Here is a 24,288-nt window from a genome sequence, read left to right on the forward strand (position 1 = left end):
AAGCACACAGCACACATTACCTTGAACAAAAATTGAGATACAAAATGATGGCTGTAACTCAGTACTTAAACTAATTTAAAAAACTCACATAACATGCACACATCTCTCAAATTCAACATTAAAGTTGAAAGCTGCAACATTCTTCGACTCACCATTAAAGCTCAAAATACAAATGCCAAGACTACTGAGATGGTACAGTCCACAGGAATACATACTGGTTTCTGATTCTATACATTTCAACAATTATTAAAAATATATGTAATTGGACCATTAACTGACTTGAGACAGTTCCTAACTTACTCTTGTGATTATAACCTGCCTTTTCTTTTAATATTACAAAAGTTGTGAGGGGTGACACTTTTTAAGTGAATGAAAATTTAATAAAAGCCTCATTACAATGCCTTTTAACTATAATGTATAATTTCCTCACTCTACAACATTTATGGACTGAAAATATGCCCATATCTACAACTTATCATATGTGTTTTCAGAATATGAACATGTTCTAACATCTGTTTCATATACATACACAATATTGAGTTTTTCAGGAATGCAGTGTGTTAGAGTGCGCAACACTGTTTATTTTATTGCAGTCTTTATCAACTCAAAGTACTTGTGCACATTCCTCTTTCTTGTGAGAATCCAAGTAAATACGGTTCTGCTAGCGTGCAATGTATCCATGCTCCTTGAAATAAGGATGAGCTAAGGCTTTTGCAGCACTGATTCTCTGACAAGGGCCAAACATCAACAAATTCTGCAAAAGATTCAGACCATCTGGGGAGCAATCAGGCATCATCCCTTCCAGGTCAGCAGCTGTGTAGTTTTTGAAAACAGACCAAGGTAATGGTGTGTGCTCTGGCCAACTTGTTTCAGGAGGTGTTCCTAAGATGCTGAATATTTTGTCCAGTTGATCAGCTTCTGATGTTCCACAAAATATAGGATGCAGGAGAAACAGTTCAGCCATAATACAACCACAGGACCATATATCAACTGGTGTAGCATATGTTGAGTTGAGAAGAACCTCTGGAGCACGATACCATATGGTTACAACAACAGAAGTAAGTAGCATTTCAAAGTTGTAAGTCTTAGCCAGCCCAAAGTCTGCTAACTTCACTGTTCCTGAAGAAGAAATCAGGATGTTCTGAGGTTTCAGATCTCGATGAATTACACGCTTACTATGGAGAAAATCAACACCACTCAGAGTCTGGAACATAATGTCTCTCACCAAGCTTGCTCCCATGCCAGACTGGGGACACTTTTCAATGTAATTAGACAAATCCTGCCCCAAATGTTCAAACACTAAAAACAGATACAGATCGGTTTCTGTTCTGTGACCCGTGCAGACATCCAGTAGTTTCACCATATTCGGATGTTCATACTGAGCCAATTCCTTCAAAAGAACAACTTCCCGAAGCGTAGACAAAGGTATACCATCAGCAGAAAGGTTCACACGGACTTTCTTTACAGCCACAATTTGCCCACTCGCTGAACGTGCACGGTAAACAGTGCCGTATGCACCATTACCTATCTGGGCCAACACCTCAAAATTGGGATGACTCTGAATTCCTGCATCCATCATTATCACAGAGGTGAGTATGAAAGAGTCATAGTATAAGGAAAATCATTTTTTAAAAGAGGCCATTAAGTTGAAGCTTGAGAAATAAGTTTTACTAACACACTATAATCTATTGATCACTACAAATAGAGAAGTTTTCTTAAGTTGATATCAAGGCAGATTAGCTACAGATGGCACATAAAAATTACTTAGCAGCAAAATACAAATTATTCTGCAGTCTGTCTACAGTTACTACCTTTATGTACATTTAACCTATGCACAAAGTAGGTGGCTTGCCATCAAAACTTTTGTCTTCTTGAAAATGACAATGATATCTGTCATAAATGACATTAAATGGTGATGTACAAAAAATGTCAGGGAGGAAAACATACTGGCTCAACAACTTAGCAGTAATGGATTTTACAACATGGCAATACTGTCCATTCACTCTTTGTCTTCAATAGATCCTATACCTTCCACGGTGTGGAATAATTTTTAAAAAGTCATTAATAATTAACTGGTACTACATGACTATAAACTATACTGATGTTTTATTAGTGACAAATAGCATTATGGAGTAAAAGTATTTGAAAATTACTGTAAGAACTATATGACTTTTTAAAAGCCTCTGCTGCGTAAGTGGCCATCTAATTTGCTCAGTATTCAAACAATGGAAAATCAGATGTAGAACTGAGCATCTCAATTAATTTATCTAATTGCTAACTCTTCCTTATTATCTAATAGGACCACTACAGAACTATATACATAATGTTTCATTTGCTCTTTGACCATTAATGCCTACTCCTGATATTATCAGGTTAGTTTCACTTCTCTAACTGTATGAGTCTCTCTGACAATAAAACTTAAAATGCTTCCTTGATCAACTTGTTAACCTGTATCATTTGGGATATGACTTTTGTAGATGAATTTGGGCCCTCGTACCGTAGGAGGGCATTACAGTTCCTAAGTACATCTTTAAAATGACTGGAATGCAATGTCTACAGATCTGAAAGAGAAGTGGCCCTTGCTCAAACAATGTAGCAGTTCACATACTAAGTTCTCCCAGTCTGAATTTTTTTTTTTTTTTTTTTTTTTTTTTTTTGTGGGATAATTAGTCAATTTGCTGCTTTATACTACCATGTTATGAATAATGTCGTGACAGGGCTTTATTTACAGATTGCTCTCCAGAGAAAATTCCATGAAAGTGTAACTGAGTAGCAGGCTGCCAAGTAGGGTAAGATAAATGGGTCTGTATTCTGTTGTGTATCACTCTATCAAAAAAGCTGAGAACTGGAAGGAGTGAACTTTTCTGTAATCAGGGACAACTGTCTTATGTTGGTGTCACACCTTCACATTTAAGTCAATAAGGAAAACTTCTTTTCATTCATTGGCTGATTACATACATAACAAGAGTGTTCATACCTTGTCGGCACAAGAGTTTAAAGCACTGTTTTAATGTAAATGATTTTGCAATAGGATAGTGGATACCATTAGCTTGTGCAGTGACACTGAACTCTTATAGAAGCAAAATTTTATTGTGACAGGGTGATCAATTAATGAGTTTATATGAATATTTTAAATTCTTCTGACTGAAGACTGATGAACGGCTCTCTTAGAAGTATCAAATCCAAGATCTTATAAAGAAACCAAAAGCATCTATCTCTACTACAAGAATAACGTCTACTGTATCTTAACAATGAAACAAGCAACTTGTGAACTTTACATTCTTTCACACCATTATACTTCCTATGCTAACATATTTTGAGGCAACTCTGTGCATTCGCTAAACATACTTTATCCCACAGAAGAGCAGACTGACTGATCTGCAGTGACAGTTCACAAACTTTGTGCATGCTGTTAATTAAGTCTCTCAGAACTCTAACTGCCATCTGCACATGTACTACTTTGTGGTATTTATGGTTAGTAACATGAATTCATTCTAAACATCGTGCAACATTTCACACCAGATGTAGAAACAATTTGTACTTGGATAATACAGTGTGTCCACATGAAACATCCCTGATTTCCACATGCATCTAAAAAAATTTATAAGACAGAGACTTGCTTCTTCCACTAATTTTCGGGTTTGCACCCAGATCCCATCAACATTCTGCCACGATATTTCGGCCCAGAGACGTCTGGCCATCCTCAGGTGAGTAGACGAAGTACTGAGGAGACCTGATGCAGTCATGGTATTTACAGCGAATTCTGCGCATGCGAACCGTACTGGCGGTTCACAGCGCATGCATTAGGAGGTGACATGTGCGCAGCAGTCAAGTTGTATGTGCTGCCCTCAGTGGTGAAGTAAGAACAAACTAGTCACTAAGTATCGACTGACCATGTCGATTATGTTGTGACTGCATCATTTTAATAATAGGACTCCAATTTTCATCAAGCTGAAAGCCACTGACATGATTCATTCAATTATCAGCAAAATGTATTTCCATGGATTCTTTAATTACAGAGTCCCAGAAGCTGGAAACCAGTGTTAAAATTTTGGTGTTGTTGTATTCCATTGACCATTGACCAAACAATAGCAAGAACCATTTATTTGAAAATGCTTCAGCAATTTGCTGTCTTGCAGCTTCTTCATCTTCAATGAAATGTGATTTTCCAGCAGGATAGGGCACCACTGCAATGGAGTTTGTTCACGACATCCTGAACTGGACATCTGCACAGCAATGGTTAGGACACAATAGACCAACCAAATGGCCACTGTGATCACCAGACTTAACACCTCTGGATTTACTCCTGCGAAGTTACGTGAAAGACATTCTGTGTGTGTCTCACTTGTAGATTCCATTGGTGATTTCCACAGAACTGTGGGTGCAATAAGCTCCACCATCCCTGATATGCTTGTTCACACAAGGCTTGAGATACGAGCATTTTCTAGACATTTTACACGCCATGAAAAGAACAAATGTAGAAATGTATTAATTTTTTGTAAAAAATGTTTACTTACTTTACTTGATGCTGCAAACCATAAGTATCTCTTCCTAACAGGTTTCTTTTAAATTGCATTTGGAAATAAGGGAGGCTTCATGTGGACACTTTGCACTTTAAGCATTGTACAGAAAGGTGTTCTCTACAGCGTTTGTTTCATTTTTAGCAGGCTTGCAGCAGTAGTTTAGGGTTCACATGGTCTCTCACAATAGTATGAATTAAATGAAAGACCATCACAATCAGAAGAATTACCACGATTTAGTGACAATGGATTTCTTAATCCCCTTAGAATTTTAGTTTTCCAACTAGTGAATACAATACCTGGCAGGTTAAATCTCTTGTGTTTGCATTTGGTTGTCTACTAAAGTGTTTGCTGCCCCTCGATCATTCCATGTCAATTCAACATACCTCTCAATATGACCCTCTCGGATTTCTTTCAAATTTGGTGCATTACAACTGTGAAGAAAGTTACAGGTCTGGAAACTTTGGAATTTGTGCTAATTTTACATGTGTATGTCATAACATAAATGACTGTAATTTTGGTTCTAATTCAGTTACAGCAATGAAAATTGTACCATTGGAAAGCTAACAAATAGGCCTTTACACTGTATGTCACATGGCAGGTTTCTGAGAATTTTCATACTAAAGGTCATTTGACCTTGAATATCTCAAAATACCCCATCTTCAATTTTTTTGAAAAAAAAATGTATACAATTGCTCCAGTATGTTACTATAAATATGGTAAATATCAAGATGGCACATCAAAGGCATCATGCACAAAAAATTATTTTGTCAACTTAAGTACACCATCAACATGCAGTAAACATCTATGTACCCAGTTTTTTCTGTAACACCAGCCAACAGTAGTTACTTTTATTCAGACCAGTTCTTTAATATTTCTAGCTGTGAACAGCCAATGAGAGACACTTTTATTTCAACCAATCAACATTAGCCTGTTTTAGTGAACAGCCAATCAGAGAGAGACTTATTTCAAATAGTCCCATTAGTCCATTGATCTCTATATATTTCGCAAAGCTGTGGCTTGTTTAACGAAGTGCAGTGTAAATGTGTCGTAAAGTAATATTTTGTAAGAAATGGATTTCAAATCAAAATTGTATTGTTGCAGCCTGTTTAGGAGAGAAGGTCATGCAAGAGTGCAGAAGAATTTAAGGAATGTTCAGGAGTGGATGATAAACAAATATCCTAATGTATTGTTAGGTAGAAAATCTTGAAGTAAATGTAGAACTAAAAAAAAAAATAATAATTGCAAAACCCAACAATCACTGCAAATGTTGCTTCAGTTGTAGCAGGTATTTCCAGAGAAGATTTAAGTGAAGATGGAAGTAGAATCAGATCTGGCACTCTATATTTTAAATAGTAGCCTTCAATATTTAGGTGACTGTAAAGAGATTAGCAAGACTTGCCAGCTTCAAGTGACCTTAAGAAAATCATATTTTTGACATCACAACAGTTTTTTGAGTGGTGCAAGGAAAATATTCCTTTATTTGTCTTCCATTATACATTGGTTTCCCATCATGATGAAGATACGGCCAAGCTAAAACAACATTTCAAAAATACAAGGATGATTCCAAGTACCCAAAAGCTTCATTGTGTAATACCTGTTAACAAAGGTTTAGTAAAGACAAAGACATATTCTGCTTCTTTAGTGAGTAGAGAAGCATCAGTGATTGCTATGATGAATGAAACGCTGTTGACAAATATACATGGATTTGTTGCCTGTTTGTATGACAGTCATTGGCAGGTTGCATATGTCTTACAAACATGTGAAGAAACAGATGAAGTAAATGTCCACTTCTTGCATCCACATGGATCATCTGCGTCATTTGTGTTTCCTGTCAAACCAGACACTTGAGTCAACAGAAGATGTGACAAGAGTGGATCCAGTGACACTAACTGGAAGGACATACAATCTCCCTGCACCAGTTCTGGTGAACATTAACAGTTTAGTTGGAGAATTCTGAGGAGAGATCTAAAAACTTTTCATTGCCTTTTCATTACAACTGTAATGTAAATAATTCATTATATCACTATAATAATGTAAACCATATTTTTGTACAATATCTTCTTCATTTCAATAGTGTATTGATATGGACAAAATAATTATTTGTGCATGATGCCTTTGGTGTGCCATCTTGATATTGACCATATTTATAGTAACGTACTGGAGCAATTAAATACATTTTTTAAAAAGATTGAAGATGGAGTGTTTTGACATATTCAAGGTCAATGTCAAGGACAATAACCTTTAGTATGAAAATTCTCAGAAACTTGCCATGTAGCATGTCAATGTAAAGGTCTATTCGTTGGCTTTCCAGTGGTACCATTTTCATTGCTGTCACTGAATTAGAACCACAATTACAGTCATTTATGTTGTGACAGATGCATGTAAATTTTGCACAAATTCCAAACTTCCCAGACCTGTAACTTTCTTCACAGTTGTAACACACATTTGCAAATTGGTATTTTTCCATCTCTTATCTGGGTCATTGAATGCACCAAATTTGAAAGAAATCTGAGATGTTCAGGTTGAAAATGTTACTTTACAGCATTGAATTGACATGGAATGATCCCACTGTTAGGAAGTTATCAGTAGAATGGGAGCCCCATGAATTCATTAATTCATTATTTTGCATTGCTTTTATCTGTGAACTTAATGTCATTTGCATTATGGTTACTTTTTAGTTTTTTTTAAGAATTCTCCATACTATTTTTCCTTTATTCTTTGAGTGTTTCCTTCCTTTTTGTGACTGTCACATGTGCTTTACTTTTTTGATTACAGACGGGGTTATATTACTTTACTTAAGCAGCAATGGTGTTTTAATTCTTTTGTTACAGCTTCTACCTTGTGATTCTTGTTATTTAGTATGGGTTTGAGGGAATATGGTATAGTTGTAGGTAAACAACTAGAATTCTCTCATATACAGATTTATTCACACTTAGCGTCTACACAGATACAAGTCCGGGGGCTAACTGCCGTTAGCGTCCAACATGCTCTCCAAAGCCCTCTCCTCAAAGATAGCACGCTTACGCACAGAACAAATATCGATTTTTAAGGCGCTCTATGCCACATAGCCCCCCCACGCAGTATGGAGTACGTCCGTGTGAATGGGGGGGGGGTGAGAAGTTAGGAAGGTAACGCACAGTTCTTCTGCATCAGGCAGAAGCGGTCGACTGGTAGGAGACCGGGGGGTGAAGCCCGGTACGTCGACGGTGAAGTCGGCAAACGACGCCGACGGCTGAAGACGACATCCCGTCCTGGAGTGAAGGTGTAGCACTTCGTCAGCCAGCAGGCGGAGAATCACCTTGCCAGAAGGCCTAACAAAGGCACGCAAATTGCCACACGCAGCACTTCAGCTCAATTTAAAGCGGCGCACCACACGAGATTCTGCACTTCCTCCCTCAATATTGTCACACGCGAGTACCACACACACTGTATCGCCATCTACGACAACAGATAATTTATGTATGTCATCAGGGTGCACATGTGTTGTGAGTTCTTGGATGGCACCTGTACGAGCAATGGTAGGGAGGCAGGGAGGTGTGGGAAAGCCATGGCAGGGGGAAGCATCTGCTAAGAGGGGGGTGGCAGGTGCACTAGACTGTGCAGGAGACAACCTCGGGCGATCAGCTGACAGACGAGGGAGCGTGACCAAAGGCAACGAGGAGCCAGCGTGGGTTGAACGGCGTGACAAAGAGCTGTCACATGAACATGGTAACACAATGGTAGAATCCGAGTGGTTGGCAGTTCAACTGCGAGGGCTGTGAGGAGTGAAGCCCCAAAAAGATTGGCCACTCGAATTAGATGAACGCGGAGAAGGAGCAGTGCTTGGCAGAGAAACATGCTGTGGAAAATCAATACCCAAATGCATGATGTGGGAAGATGGATGGCCGCTCGAAGCAGGAGTGGGAGAAATAGGGGCAGAATCAGGGAGGTTCACCTGAGGCTCAATGAAAGCTGGTTTTACTCGGTTGAGTGAGACCGTGGTTACAGAGTCTTTTATGAGGAGATCCATGTTATTCTCAGAGCGTTTGACGACCTTATAAGGACCTGTGTAGGGCGACTGAAGCGGGGCTTTGACTGAGTCGTCTCTGAGAAATACGTACTCACAAGAGTCTAGCGTGCGCGGTACGTACACGCGCGGAGGTGTATGAGCAGCCGGAGGTGGTGGCTGAATTTTGCTGCAGTGCAAGCGCACCCGCTCGAGAAGAGAAGGGAGTTCAGAGGGCCGTGGAAGTGGGGTCAGAGTGACTAATTCTCCAGGCAAAACCAGAGGTTGGCCATATACAAACTTGGCTACGGACCCCTTGAGGTCTTCCTTGAAAGTTGCACGAAGGCCAAGAAGCATGAAGGGCAGTGCCTCTGTCCATAGTGAGTCATGGCAACGCAGGGCAGACTTCAGGGTGCGATGCCATCGCTCAACAAGCCCATTGCTTTGGGGGTGGTATGCAGAAGCATGAATTTTGACAATACCACACATTTTACATAAGTCAGAGGAAACTGAATACTCGAATCGTCACCCCTGGTCAGTGGTGAGGTAAACAGGTGAGCCAAATCTAGAGATCCACGAATCTAAGAATGCTCGAATTACTGTCTCAGAGGTAATGTTTGGAATAGGCACAGCCTCAGCCCACCGAGTCATCCTGTCAATAGCTGTAAACAAGTAACAGAAACCCTTGGAGGGCGGCAAAGGGCCTATGAGGTCGACATGAACATGGTGAAACCGGCCTGGAGGTTGGACAAAACAGCCAAGGGGTGGAGAAGTGTGCCTGGAAACTTTGTTCTGTTGACACACCATCCATGCCCTTGCCCAAGACTGACAGTCACGGCGCATGTTTCTCCAGACAAACCGTTCAGCTACCAGATGGGTGGAGGCTTTGACACCGGGGTGTGCTAATGTTTGTAGTTTGTCAAGGACCTGGCGTTGAAGGGGCTCAGGAATGAATGGCCGCAATGTACCAGTTGATTCATCACACCACACTAAGACAGATATGCCAGGGAAAGTAGAGCGGACTGGTTGGAGAGAGGAGCTGTGGTCTGAAATTAACTGCATGGTATCGGGGTCTGCCGTTTGCAACCGAGGTAGGTCCGTTAAGTCAATTAGGGTTGTGACAGCACCAACACTTGAGAGAAAATCAGTGACCACATTGTCCGCTCCTCGGATGTAGCGAATGTCATTTGTAATTTGCAAGATGTAATCGATGTGACGAAAGCGTCATGGGGGCGGATCAGCCGCAGGATTTTTTATGGCAGGAACCAATGGCTTGTGATCAGTGAGCACATAGAAATCTCGTCCCTCAACATCAGTTCTGAAGTGTCTTATGGCCTCGTAAACTGCAAGTAGTTCTCTGTCGAATGCTGAGTATTTCTTCTGCGCGTTGTTCAGCTTTTTTGAGAAAAACTGCAGGGGGCTCGTAACATCGTTGTATGTCTGACTCAGTACTGCGCCGATAGCATTGTCACTAGCATCAGTAGTGATAAACATTGTGGTGTCCGCCCGTGGGTGAGCAATAGGGACAGCGGAGGCCAACAGCTGTTTGAGTTCATTAAATGCCTTGTCCATGTCTGGTGTCCATGGTACCTGGCGGGTGCCAGAAGTTTGTGGGCCAGCGAGAGCATCTGTGAGAGGAGCCTGCACCGCAGAAGCGGCTGGCAAATGTTTCCGGTAATAATTAACTGTTCCGATGAACCTGCGTAATTCCCTGTAGGTCTGAGGGCGTAGCATCTCGAGAACAGGCTTGATCTTGTCCTGTGGTGGTGTCAGACCGTCCGATGACACAACATAACTTAGGAATGTGACAGATGACTGGTGCAATTGAGTCTTTTTATTGTTCAGTTCAATACCAGCGGCTGCTAAAATATCTGTCACGACTTGCACACGCTCCTCACTCTGTTCTAAAGTAGAAGCAAAAACCATATATATGAAACAAAAGTCTAGATGGGATAAAGTTTGATTGATGAAACGCTGCCACGTTTGGGGTGTATTTTTCAACCCAAACGGCATAAATTTATATTGGAACAGCCTGAAGGGAGTGGTAATGGCAGTCTTTTCAATGTCCTCCAGAGCCATAGGAATCTGATGAAATGTGTGCTTACGGTCCAAAACAGAGAAGTACTTTGCACCTGCGAGCGCATGATTGAAGTCTGTGATGTGTGGGACCGGATATTTATCAATGATGGTGCGGGCATTTAAACGCCTATAGTCTCCGACCATACGCCAAGTACCGTCTTTCTTTTAGTCAAACAGGATAGGACTAGCCCAGCAACCGGAAGAAGGTTCAATTATTCCCTTTTGTAACATATCGTCCAATTGTTCTTTTGCAATTTTCATAAATTCTGGCTTGAGGCGGCGTGGACGTTGTGATATGGGCGGTCCATCGGTTAGACGTAACCGATGAACTGTACCGTTAGTGACTACTGCAATACGTGGCGCGGCACGATAGTCAGATGTCCGTGAAGCGGAGCAGGCAGTGGCGGATGGGCCAAGCTGTGGCGCTGAGGGCACGGAAGTACAGGTGTGCCACCCGCTCGTAGGCTGCGTGAAGGCCGCACACGTGTTAACATGGGCGAGGTTGGTACACTGGTTCTTGGTAGCGGGCCGTGCCGCTACGAGCGCTGTAGGCACGAGTGGGCGTGGCCGGACAGCAGATGGCCGTAGTTCATTGCCACAAGCTTGGCAAGTTAATTTTCCATCCGGAACGCAAGGAGCATGAGCACTCGGGCATACCCTAGCATTACAAAAGGGGGTGCTGACACAGTTTACAGAGTTCACAACATTGTCGTTAACGTGAGCGGGCACGGGAACACCAGATTGGCATGCACTGACCTTGTCTGTAGCCGACGAGTCGTCTGCTTGTAGTGCCGCGAGGCATTGTTGTGTGGAGGCTAACTCGTGGTGTATGTCGCGGAGATGCAGCATCATTTCCATACGTTCCATCTGCAACTTAGAAGACTTGGCGCACTCCACTAGCCACTTGTTTGTCCAAGATTGCAGCTCCAAGGATAGGTTTACACACTTCTTAGCACAGCACACATGTTTGGTGTTAGCCGAACTGTCACTCGGCGAAGCGAAAGGAATATGTTTGTTAAGGGAGGGGTAAAACACAGTATTTTGCACAAAATCTAGTGACAACTGATAGTGCTTGAGGAAATCAATTCCGAGAATAGTTTCTTCAATTGATGACACTAGAAACGTCCACTCCAGCTTGCACTCGGGCGAAAGTTTCACTGTATACAAAGTGGAACCCAAACACTGTAGGGTAGACAAGTTCACTGCACGAAGTACTGTTTTGTGTGGTTGCACTTTATTGGTTGCTAGGCGAACCGGCAGCAAAGAGACGTCTGCGCCAGGGTCTACCAGAAAACATACACCTGATCGTAAATCGCGAACATAGACTCGACCACACTTACTGTTATTGTCCGAAACGGAATGCAACGTGGGATGGTGCCCGTTGTTTACATCGCAGGAGGTGGCACCGTAGCCTACCTGCAGTTGGAGTTTCGGTAAGAATACGGTGACTGGCATTTGCGAGCTTGCTCCCCGAATCTCGCGTGGAAGAAACAGTAAGGTTGGGCGGGCCTGTGCCCTTGTGGGTAGTTGCTAGGTGACGGAGTATGTGCCCCAGAGTCTTCCACAGAGGCCGATGCACTGTCGTTGCGAGGATTTGAAGGTGCAGGCAGGGCGGCTAGTTTAAAAAACTTGTTATCAGCAGCACCAGACAAGGGCGTGGCGTCAGAAAGCGTCTTAGTGCGGTCACGTCCAGAATGCAGTACACGGAGCTCACGTTGCCTGGCGGAGTATTCTCTGTCGGCGGCGCGTAAACGTTCATTTACTGGCCTATCTTCATACGCAGAGATTGCAGTCTGGACAGGCAAAGGCAGCTTTTCAGTCCAGATTTCTGCGAGCGTGTCATCAGGCATAACTTGCTCATCGACGAGAAGACGGATGCACCACCACAGCTGGGACGGAGACCTGTCGCTGAGACCCTCTTCGTAGATGAGCTGTCGCACATTTTCTCTACTGGTTTTAGAGACGCGCTCCAGTATCGTTTGTTTCGCCACAGCATACTTCCCTGCTAGGGGGGGGTGCTTTGACCAGATCATAAATTAAATCGACGCGGTCGTGAAGATGGTTCATGAGGCAGGCGAAGCGTGCGTCGTCGTCCAAAGCACAGACATTGAATGTTTGCTCAGCCAGGTTAAACCAGAACTCCGGGTGAGCGGGTTTGAAGTCTGGTAATTTCGGCAGATTCGGCACTGCAGTCACTGCGGAGGTGCGCCTATTACTTCGGACGGAAGTAGAGCATGCAGAAGATTGCGAGTCCGGATTATTGGCGTCCCGTAATGCTGGAATCGCGAAATTCACTTGACGCCGGGGCGGCGGCTGAGAAGCGACGGACGCTCGAACGGTGTGAGGATCGTAGTCAAAATGTGCATTCACATTGACGTGGTAGCTCGGAGAGAAGCCACAAGTGCTTAAGTACGCCGGTGAATGTCCGTTATGCACACAGTATTCACTCGACCGTGAGTGGTGGGGCTGGTTGTAGATGTCGGAGTAATTACTATCCAGCACAGAATTGTTGACCTGATTGGAAGCAACACAAGGATCCCACACACGTCCACTAGGATGCACACTCGGTGTGATATTTGCTGTTTGGCGAGCATTGAACACCTGTTGACTAGCCGGTGCGGAAGGATACATACGTTGCGGGAACTGATTCGAGTTTGAATTTACTACTGGATTTTCCAAAGTAGCAAAACCTCGCTCGACGCCACGAACTGTATTGAATTGTGTGTTCGACACAGGAGTAGAAATGTTCCGACCAACACTCTGTGGAGAACACGTGGAAAGGTCTCGGCTAACAAAGCCAGAGTCCACAACCGTTGGCGGTTGGAAGAAACTGGTGGCACTCGATGAATTCCACTGCATGTTCTGGCTGAAGGATTCCGAAGATTCTTGCGGCATGTCCACTACGACGGCAGGAGTGCTGGAGAGATGTTGCTGGAATCCGGGCGGCGGTGAATGCTGAAAGGCCATTGTCTGGAGCTGAACAAAGGCCCTCGCGATCGCGGAGAAACCCGACGCGGTAGGCGCATAAATAACCTTCAGGCGGTAACTCGGACGCATATTACACAAAAACGGGGTCACCAGCGAGGGAATATGGTATAGTTGTAGGTAAACAACTAGAATTCTCTCACATACAGATTTATTCACACTTAGCGTCTACACAGATACAAGTCCGGAGGCTAACTGCTGTTAGCGTCCAACATGCTCTCCAAAGCCCTCTCCTCAACGATAGCATGCTTACGCACAGAACAAATATCGATTTTTATGGCGCTCTACGCCACAGGTTTGTGACTTGCTGCACTTTAGTAGAATGAGAGATTATGAAGATGGATATAGCATTGCCAAAATCGGTAATCTTACTAAAAAAAAAAAAGAAAAAAAAGAAAAAAAATGTAATCAAGATAATTAAATAAAAATTTATGCAAAGTGCTAAAGGTTGGAATTTAATAAACAAAAAACAATTCATCAACATTGTCAGCTATCTTCTCATTACAACACAGAAAGTTCTGGTAGCGGGATTGCGCAAGAGATAGTATATGCACATGCTGCCTCCCACACAACTGTTGGCTGCAGATCTGTAACCCTCTCTATCACTCCCCACATCCTTTGACTCCACTCCACCACCACAACCCCTCACCCCATTCAAGATGCAATACACAGAGATGCACTGGAACTGTGCATTCAACTGGGGCACAATGTAATCATGCAGTCATTTGCTTGTGTTTGTGTCTGGAGAGAGCAGGAGGGAGTGGGGGCTCGGGTATTCAGCCGAAAACTAGGGAAGTTCTCAGTTCTATTTATGGGTCTGTCAATGACTCAGCACCTCCACTACTTGGTAAGTTGTTATCTTCTATGGCATTTTTATTTCTTTCTTTCTTATGAACTGAACTGAGATCCCTCTTACATTTTTCATAGTTGATGTTCATAATTTGTACCAAAACACTCAACGCTTAATCTATTATATGATGCAGCTATTTTGATTCACTCAGCTGCTTTAGTTATTTGTAATGACTGGTGCATTAAGTGTGCAGTGCATGTAAAGCTCAATTTACCATTCAAGGGAGGATTTACATATGTTGGCTTTGCTGACACTCAACAAATGATCACTTTTCAATGTGACATATACCCCAACCTGCACTACAGATCAGTGCTGTTATCACAACCGAGATCTCCTGGCAAAAATGGAAGGGAGGGGGTGGGGATGATGGAACCTCACTGTTCTTTATGTAAGTTTTCTCCAACATTATTCCATCCATAGGTTATATTTGCTTTATTTAATGATAAACAGAGTATATGAATTTTCAAATAGGCCTACTTCAGATACTACTGGATCCATTTGGTGAAATTCACTGCTTGGTAACAAACATACAACACTGAAAAGTTTCAAACTGAGATTAAAATTTGTTCTGCTGACAAACTCCAAGCAACTCCATCATAAATATTCCAACCAATCACTGCCATTCCAATACAGCTTAGAGTACCATTACACAATGTATAAGGGGCATTCAAAAAGAAACGAGCCGGAGACATAATTACAGACACCTGTATGTTAGAAGTACTGATCCTGGCTGTTGAGAGACTTGTCCCACTGTGGCATGAGGCATTTAATGGCTGTCTCATAAAATTCCCAGGGCTGTGTTGTTAATCAGTTCCGCACATATAGCTGGATGTCGTCGTCCAAGGTGAATCGCTTGCCCCTCAGAGCCTTTTTAAGGGGACCAAAAATGGGTAATCACAGGGACTGTATGTGGGTGGCCGAGAATCTTCGATTACAATTTCTGCAGGGGTGCCATGACTGTGTTGGCTGTATGAGGCTTTGCATTGTCGTGGAGCAGAATGACCCGGCACGGGTGACATTGTCTGATTGTTTTGATTTGATCACTTGGCAAAGGGTGGTCAAGGTTTGCGAGTAATGCTGGGCATTCACTGTTGTCCCATGCTGCAGGAAGTGACTCACAAGGGGGCCATCTTGGTCAAGATGTCCAGCTGTATGTGCGGAACTGGTTAACACTGCAGCCCCGGGAATTTTGTGAGACAGCCATTCACCATCTTGTGTCACAGTGGGACAAGTTCCTCAACAGCCACAGTCAATACTTCTAACATGCAGGTATTGGTTTCTATAATTATGCATCTGGCTTGTTTCTTTTTGAACATGCTTTATAGATCATTCTTCCAAATTCTGCAGGTATAAAGGACCTATATCTTGAACAGAAATCATACTGTCACTATTAGCTGAAGGACAAGAATAAGTGACATTCTTGGAGCCTATACACCACATTATTCAACATGTACTTCAACTCCAACAATATAGGAAACTATGGGCAAAGTAGGAAACAATAAAAATTTATAGAGAAGTAAATTTTTAAGTTTGTTTACGAAACTGTAACTCTCAGAGAACAAAAAGCATTTAGAAGATGATTAGAACTGAATGAACAGCATGTTGAAAAAAGGTTACAAGATGAACAATGATAGCAAAAGTTGGGCAACAGGGTGTACTTAAATCAGGAACAGGGGACATACTAGAAAATTTCTATCTGGTCAGCAAAATAACTGCCAACTGCAGAAGGAAACAATACACAAAATGCAAACTGACTAGAAAAATATTTCATAAAACATAAATCTGCCAACAACAAATATAAATGTAAGTGTTCGGAAGTGCTGTTGAAAGGGCAGATGTTTTGAAATCAGGTATTAATTAATTATGTTGAGTATTAGATGTGTAGATTGAGGAACTAATGAATAGTTACTGAAACAATTTGGGGATAACAGAGATTTATGGCACAACTTGAGTTAAAAGATGGGACAGGTAGATAGGATACATCTTGAGGTGTTGAGGAAATTTGTGTGTGTGGGGGGGAGGGTGGAGGGGGGGGGGGCGTAGAGATAAAAATTGTAGAGGGAAAGCTTGAATACAGTTAGCAGTTTTGGCACTTTGAAGATTGTAGTAGATATGCAGAGCTGGAGCGAATTGCACAGGACAGACTAGTATGGTGAGTTGTGTCAAACATGCCTATGGGCTGAATACAAGAATATAAGACTATCAAAAAGTTATCACTGCGACGTATCTAAACAGAAAAACTCAAACGGAGAGTTTTTCAGGTATAAACTGTTTCTCTTGATTTAATTCAACAGTAAAATTTACAAAACAGTTTAAGCACAAACCTGTATGAATGGCAATTCTACAAAGCTTGAAAAAGAAAAAAGTTTCCTTTGCTAATTTTAGTACCCTCATAACGCTCCTTAAACGTTTTTTCTTCCGTTCTTGGCAAAACGTAGTAAAAATGTAAATTAGACTATGACCATCATAAAGAAAGTGGACATTAATATTCGTAAAGTTTGTTTTGCGTTTTCCAACACCACGACATCACGTTTCATGGTTGAGAAAACAGAGCTACTGTTTTTTTTGTTTTTTTGTTTTTTTTTTTTAAATCAAAACTAATCAGCTCGCAACAAGGAGTTACAGCACTACCTATTAATATTCTTGGTACACGGCTACACTAAAGTTTCTTTAAGTTACCTTTATCTCATCAAATGCGGTAATACAAATAACATACGGCAATAAAGCGACATATAACTGACAGCTCAAACACACCGAAGACACCGACTGACTGTAAACTTTACCACGCGCTAATCAACAAACTGAACAAAGCATTTCCACAGCTGACGCCAAAGATACAGCAGTTTTACATTTTAACCACAGATTACCTTTAAGCCGGGTTCACATACGCAACGAAAGTGTCCCCACAGCTAGTGGCATACTGTAATTGCAGTGCAGTTGCTTATGTCAACTGCCAATTTCCAGTGATGTACCTTAAGACATTAAACTTTAGCCATGTCACAAAAAGTTCAACTTGGTTGTACTCTCTTACGCCATTTTGCTTCCTCCACTGCTCCCCCATGGCTCTACTTCGAAACGTGATAGTTATCTTGGAGGAATTGCTACCGCACTCGAGCCGATTTCTGTGCGTTTTCATTTTATTACTGAAAGAGCCAAACAGCGGTCGTCAGGCATATTTTCGCACCTCCTGGAACTATATATAATCTATGTTTAATTCTCTCTCTCTCTCTCTCTCTCTCTCTCTCTCTCTCTCTCTCTCTGTGTGTGTGTGTGTGTGTGTGTGTGTGTGTGTGTGTCTGTAAATATTTGTAAACCAATGATGTAGAACTATACTACAACCTTGAAGGAGTTTTTGGATGAATAAATAAACTTAATATGTAACCAAAAAAGTGTGTGGTACAAACTTCATGAATTATGAGACCAAGTACTGTATAAATTTTTGATTATATGTGGGAGATAGCTCCGAAGTGTGATTTGGCAACTGTTAAACTAAAAATTAGTTACCTGAAATGCCTAGATCTGTGAATACAATAAGATATTAAAATCTTGGAAGAGTGGCATATCTGCAGATGATATGTATGTTCTGTTGGTTAGTTTGCCATAACAGACCCCATTTCCGTTTTCAAGTATTATTTTCTTGTAAGTGTTTTTTGTGGCCCTTATTTATCCCAGTACAAATTCTATTTCGGGTTTTGTCTCTCTTGTATTTAACTCTTGTAGTAGCTCTAATGCCATATAGCATTAATACCCACCCATATGATTTAAGTTGATGCCGCATTAAAAGCTGTGCAACTACACAGAATTTGCGGCATCCTGTATGACAGGTAGCTCGTGATGCCTGTACAGGAAGCCACAAGATGTGGCATCTCATTAGTTGCATGTGTGAACCTGGCTCCGTAATCAAGATGGTTTGACCGGAAAACGTCATAAGGTTTAACAGCTGCTGTGTCAGCCAGTGCTCCAGTATCATCTTGATACCTATTAAATAGGCATTTGATTCACTGAAGAGGATTTCTGATTTTTGAATTGCTGGAACAATACTATCTTCTTTTAAGAACAAGGTTGTTTTCATTTGTGAACTACAAGGAGTGCCCATTGGAGTCTACATCATTAACGAAAATCAGGAACAACAGAGGCTGGATATCTGTGGCACACAGCCATGGATATTTCCGAACTGAGGCAAAACCGTGATGGTGACGCCCCCACCCCCCTCGAGTATTTGAGAAAGGACGTAAAAAATTTTAAAAAATCGATTTTTCCAAAATTTGTTCATTTTGTAGCTCATATCTTTATGATGAGTTTGATATATAAACATATATGTCTGAGGACATGTAGGGCATGTTATTTGGCCTTAAATGTACCAAAGAGCAGTGCCACGCCTCTTCACACAGCATTTTTCTATCGAATTCAAATGAGCATATTTTGTTAAAAAAACTTGCAATTAATACTGGAAGAGATGAGGATCAGGAAATTTGCGCTCTTTATTGCCTGTTATCTGATAACTCTCTCTTCTGTGTGACATAAAATGAAATAAAGGAAACACAAAACCAGTAAAGACACGAGACAAGCAAGACAATATGCATTTCTTCAATCTTTAGATCCCAGAATTTTTTCTCTCTTATCTTGCCACAGCTTTACATGGCATGCTATTCTTTCTTTGAACGAAACTATTATTTCATTAAGGTTCGTCAAATGTTTTGCTGCATGAAAAATCAAAATATCACTGTCTAATACTGAAAAAGCTCTTAATATAGACAGTACCCAAGACTGGTGTTGTTCCTCGATTTGATTACGTCTATTTTGATACTGTCTGCTACATAAAACGAAACAGGCCTTTCTAATATTGTAACAATTGTAACACATGCCAAATAAGCGAGACTGTTTTGGTACAAATGTTCATTTTTACACACCTCATTTACATAAATAACATGACAGAATACAATTTATGATGCACCAACACCAAATACCTATTAGGTGTACGACAAGCAAAAAGTTTTATATTAGAAAATAGTTTCACATTTAATTAATACAGGGCCAGTTTCTCAAGCTTGAAGTCGGAAAGCAGTAGTACGAAATTTTTACATAAATTGGGAATTGTATTCTTGTATATAATTGGTGTGATATCCCCATTTCTTCTCCTTCCTCGTTCTAAAAAACAATCTTGTCATCACTTATTCTATAACTGTCCCTGCCACTGTCAAAACTTATTCTCCAATTAACTTCACCTATTAGGCCTACGACAAGCAAAAAGTTTTATATTAGAAAATAGTTTTACACTTAATTCATACAGGGCCAGTTTCTCAAGCATGAAGTCGGAAAGCAGACACTTCCAGAGTCACCAGTTCAGTTATCCCCCATTTATTCTCTGGTCAGGTATTATTTCACGTTCATACAACGTGTTTTCCGCGCTATTCCAGCTATTCCGAGAAAATAAATTAAGCAGCTGTTAACCAGGGATTGTTCAACTGGTCGTTAGTAGTGCAGCGATCCAGCAAAAATTATCGATCAAAATTTCATTTTCTCAGACACAATGAGAAGATAATATGTAATATTTCTTGCCTGTTATTCCTGTTAGTCGTTCATTTCCAGTCTGGTAGCCTGAATCTATGGCTGTCACTCATAATTGTAATAATGCTGATCATTCACACACCCAATCAACCACATAAACAAACAGCGATTGGCATTCACCTGTTTGGGGTTATTCAGCTCAGCTCATATAGCTCAGTCTCCTTTTGTGTGCAGGAAAGATTTCTATATCTAGATGAGACATGTACACTGTGTATACATCCAAAAATTGACTTATTATTCGTTCAGTAATCAACTTGGAATGTGTTCAAAATGTTCGAAATCAACTGGGATGCCTTCCAAAATCATATGAATAATACATAGATCAACGCACATAGATCTTCACATCACTTTGAAATCTTATAAGATCTGCCTCAATGCTTTTCCAGCACCTTTCAGATAGCATTTCGTCACAGATAACTGCATCACTTTCAATAAGTGTGAGGTTACCATTAATATTGTCCACAAGGTCATTAGTATTCAATATGGACAGCACAGAGTATACAATATGGACAGCAAGGGCCCCAGCACACTTCCCTGGGGCATACCCGAAGTTATTTCTACATCTGATGATGACTCTCCATCCAAGATAGCCTGCTACGTCCTCTCTACCAAAAAGCCCTTAATCCAGTCACAAATTTCGCTTGATGCACCATATCATCATACTCTTGAGAATAAGTGTAGATGCAGTACTGAGTCAAATTCTCTTTGGAAATCAATAAGTGCTGCACCCACTTGACTGCCTTTTTCATTATTTCACGTGAGGAAAGCGTTAGTTAGATTTTGAATGATTGATGTTTTCAGAATCCGTGCTTGTTGGCATGGAAGAGGTCGTTCTGTTCGATATACCTCATTATGTTTGAGCTCAGAATATGTTCTAAGATTCTACATGTTGATGTAAAACATGGCAGCTTTGGGGATTACTTCCACTAACCTTCTTGCAAACATGTTTCACCTGTGCTTTCTTCCAACTACTGGGAATGGTTTTTGTTTGAATGATCTACAATAGATTATAGTTGGAAGAGCGGTAACTGAGCCGCAGATAGTTTGAAAATGGTATTAAGTGTTTCAACTTTTGCTTTCCTACCCTCAGTTTCAGCCCCTGTCTCATTTGGGAGTTTTAATATTTTCAACATATCGCGACCTAATCAGCAACTGTATAAATATTAATTTTAAATAAACAACAGCCTCATTTGAAATGTTTACGTAGATAAACACTGCAACTGAGGCTTTTGTTTGTTTAAAATTAATATCATTTGGGAGTGATTGCACACTAACCTTCATGCCATGAGTAGCCTTTACATACAACCAGAATTTCTTTAGATTTTGTGAAAGATCATCTGATAATATTCCGCTATGGCAGTCACTGAAAACTTCGCACACTGCTCTCTTGACAGCCAAATGCACCTCATTCAGCATCTCTCTCTCTATAGTCATACGTTTTGTTTTCCATCTATTATGCAGTGGTGTATGTTTCTTTAAAGTGACTCTATACCATGGAGGATACCTCCCATTACGAACTGTTCTGCTGGGTACATATCTATCCATTGCATGGTCAACTTCCTTTTAAACTTGAGTCGTAGTTCCTCTTTATGCTCCCAGCCTGTGCTGAAAGTTTCAAGTCTTTCCTTCAGATGAGGCAGTACTACTTTTTTACCTACTTTACTGAATATATAAATATTTCTATTTGTTTTAGTTATCCTTTGTGCTTCGGTAATCATTGTTACCATAACTGCATCAGGGACCATAATAACAGTTTTGACATATACATCCTCAAGGAGTTTAGGTCTATTTGTTGCCATTGGATCAAATATATTTCCATTATGAGTGCGGTTCTAAACTATCTGTTCTAGGTAGGTTTCAGAGAAGGTATTCAGTAATGTTTCACGAGATGTCGTTTGATGCCAACCACTAACAAAACCGTAATTTTCCCAGTTGATTGTTGGATGACTAAAGTCTCCACTGATGGTTGAATAACGATTGGGAACTCATGTTGCAGGTAGATATTTGTAATTATAGACACTCTGGAAATATTGATTGTCCTTGAATTAATGTTTTATATTCCATGATGTACGTTCCTTTGAGAGAAATAAATTAATGTTGTATTGGAATCACGGTGTTGTGTGTCCGTAATATTTTGGTGCCGAAACCCGGGACGAAATTGCAATTTTCTGCGTTATTTCAACAATTAACGGCTTACTTCATGCTGTAGGAAACAAGAGACGACGTCGGACCGCATCACAAGCTAAGTCCATTCCAATATAATATGATCGTATGAACTGGTTGCTTCAAAACAATTTTTGCGGCTTTTTATTGCAAGCCTGAAACTTGTACTCAGAGTAGCTAGTTTTGTTAAAAGGTTTTCGTTCACTTACGTTTGCGCATACGCTTGCTTGTTAAACGTTTAAGCTATTCACAAACGCACTCGTAAACAGTCTTACAACAGCCGTCTTTAGTAAAAGGCCCGTCCACTCGCAATGATCTGTCTGCGCAAATGTCTGCGCACATCACATCTGCGCAGACAGATCGTTGCGTGTCGACAGAAGATTTGCACCAACCTGAGGTGTGTGCAAACCTGGAAGTTGGAGTTGGAGGTTTGAGCGAAACCTCTTAAATCTGTGGGTTCAAACCACATCTGCGCAGACAAGTTGGAGCGTTTGGACAGTCGATCGCTGCAAATCTGGCGCGAAACAGCTGTTTGCTCAGTCTAGTGTTTGTATTTGTACGCATAGGGCATTAAAATGGCTGATACTCTTCGGTGTTCTTGAGAGTTTGTAAGCGAATTCATTGAAATGTATAGAAACCACCCATGTTTGTGGAAGATTAAAAGTAAAGAATATAGTGACCGAGACAAAAAGACAGCAGCATACAATGCTCTAATTGAAAAATTGCGGGCAATTGACGCCTCGGCAAACAGAGATACGGTAATAAAAAATAAAAAAAAATTCGTTGCGAACTGGCGAAATTATTTGCGGATGGATGTCGAAACTTATGATTATCTCTTAAAGTTTGTAACCCATCATATTATGAGAAAAAATACTTGTATGAGAAGGGCAATTTCTATTCATGAACGGGTGGCGGTAACATTAAGATTCCTAGCAACAGGAAGGAGCTACAAAGATTTGGAATTTTCAACTGCAATATCGAAACAAGTGTTGAGTAAAATAATACCCAACACATGTGAAGCTATTTACGCTGTCCTGTAGGATGAGTTCATGAAGGCAAGTCAGGTAAATTAAATCTGTCGCGGACTGTTTACCGAAAAGAGTTATCCAAAGTTCGGAAATCTAGAAGATCTGGTGTAAGAGTAGGTCAAGTATACTAGCCAACGTTATGGTATTTTGATCTGCTTGGCTTTCTTAGTGATCAAGAAACGCCAAGACCAAGCAGGAGTGCAATTGAAGATGAAATTGGAGTGTCAATGTGCCAGGAAATGGAACACGAGGTAATGTAAGTAAAACAAAACAGGTTCGCCCTACAGCTCGCACAGTAAATGTACGTGAGAAAACTGCTTTCGCTTTAACAGCCACTGTCTACACCATTTTGACCGCTTTCTCTGTTTCCTGCGGTTGGTTTGAATGTTTTTGCAACACAAGTTGCGAACACAGACCACAGCAGAACTTCCTCCATTTCTATATTTCAAAATAACTGAATTAAATTTTTGACGTTTGCGGAGAGCGTAGTCGCTTGCCACTGATATTTCTTTTCTACACCGACAGATAGCGGGCGAGTAGTAGATTGGGGTTTGAGACGTGTGAACACACCACATTTGCAGGATCTTTTGCATGTACAGACATCTGCGCCGATGTCTGCGCAGACAGATCGTTGCGTGTGGACCGGGCTTAAGACATAATGCAGGATGAATCAGAGATACAGTTAGCAAACTTCAAAAGAAAGCGAACTAGGGAGAGGACTAATACTACGCGGTTTTGTGCGGCTGTTGATGCTCTTCCCACAGAATGCCCGTTTGATGATTTTGAACATTACAGGGAACGTCTTCAAGAAACTCTAGAGAAGCTAGTTTCATTAGATGACGCTATTCATGATTTTCTCTCTGACGATGAATACAATGCAGACGTGCTGAGCTGTGAGGAATATATAGACAAAGTCAAACGCGCTATACAGAAGGCTACAAAAGCAATTGAACACAAGCTTTCAGCCACAACGTCGCAGATGAATATCACGTCACCACCAGTGCTCACACAACTAACTGTATTCCACTCTGTCAAGCTACCAGCAATTAAGCTTGAGTCATTTTGTGGAGATGTCGATATGTGGTCCCGCTTCTGGGAACAATTAGA

At 41.1% G+C, this 24,288-nt stretch overlaps 1 protein-coding gene across 1 annotated transcript; it reads right to left on the reverse strand.

Moving 5' to 3' along the window:
* Positions 1 to 661: 661 nt before the first annotated feature.
* LOC126456295 (cyclin-dependent kinase 6-like) lies at positions 662 to 1,576 on the reverse strand. The gene has a single exon (XM_050092047.1). It carries the CDS (start codon positions 1,574 to 1,576, stop codon positions 662 to 664), a length of 915 nt encoding a protein of 304 aa, XP_049948004.1.
* Positions 1,577 to 24,288: the final 22,712 nt, after the last annotated feature.

Source organism: Schistocerca serialis, chromosome 2, assembly GCF_023864345.2.
Source record: "Schistocerca serialis cubense isolate TAMUIC-IGC-003099 chromosome 2, iqSchSeri2.2, whole genome shotgun sequence".
Taxonomy (NCBI): domain Eukaryota; kingdom Metazoa; phylum Arthropoda; class Insecta; order Orthoptera; family Acrididae; genus Schistocerca; species Schistocerca serialis.

What these genes read in the sequence shown, in the direction of transcription:
- LOC126456295 (XM_050092047.1), bottom strand. Translation starts at nt 1,576, where the DNA reads ATGGATGCAGGAATTCAGAGTCATCCCAATTTTGAGGTGTTGGCCCAG.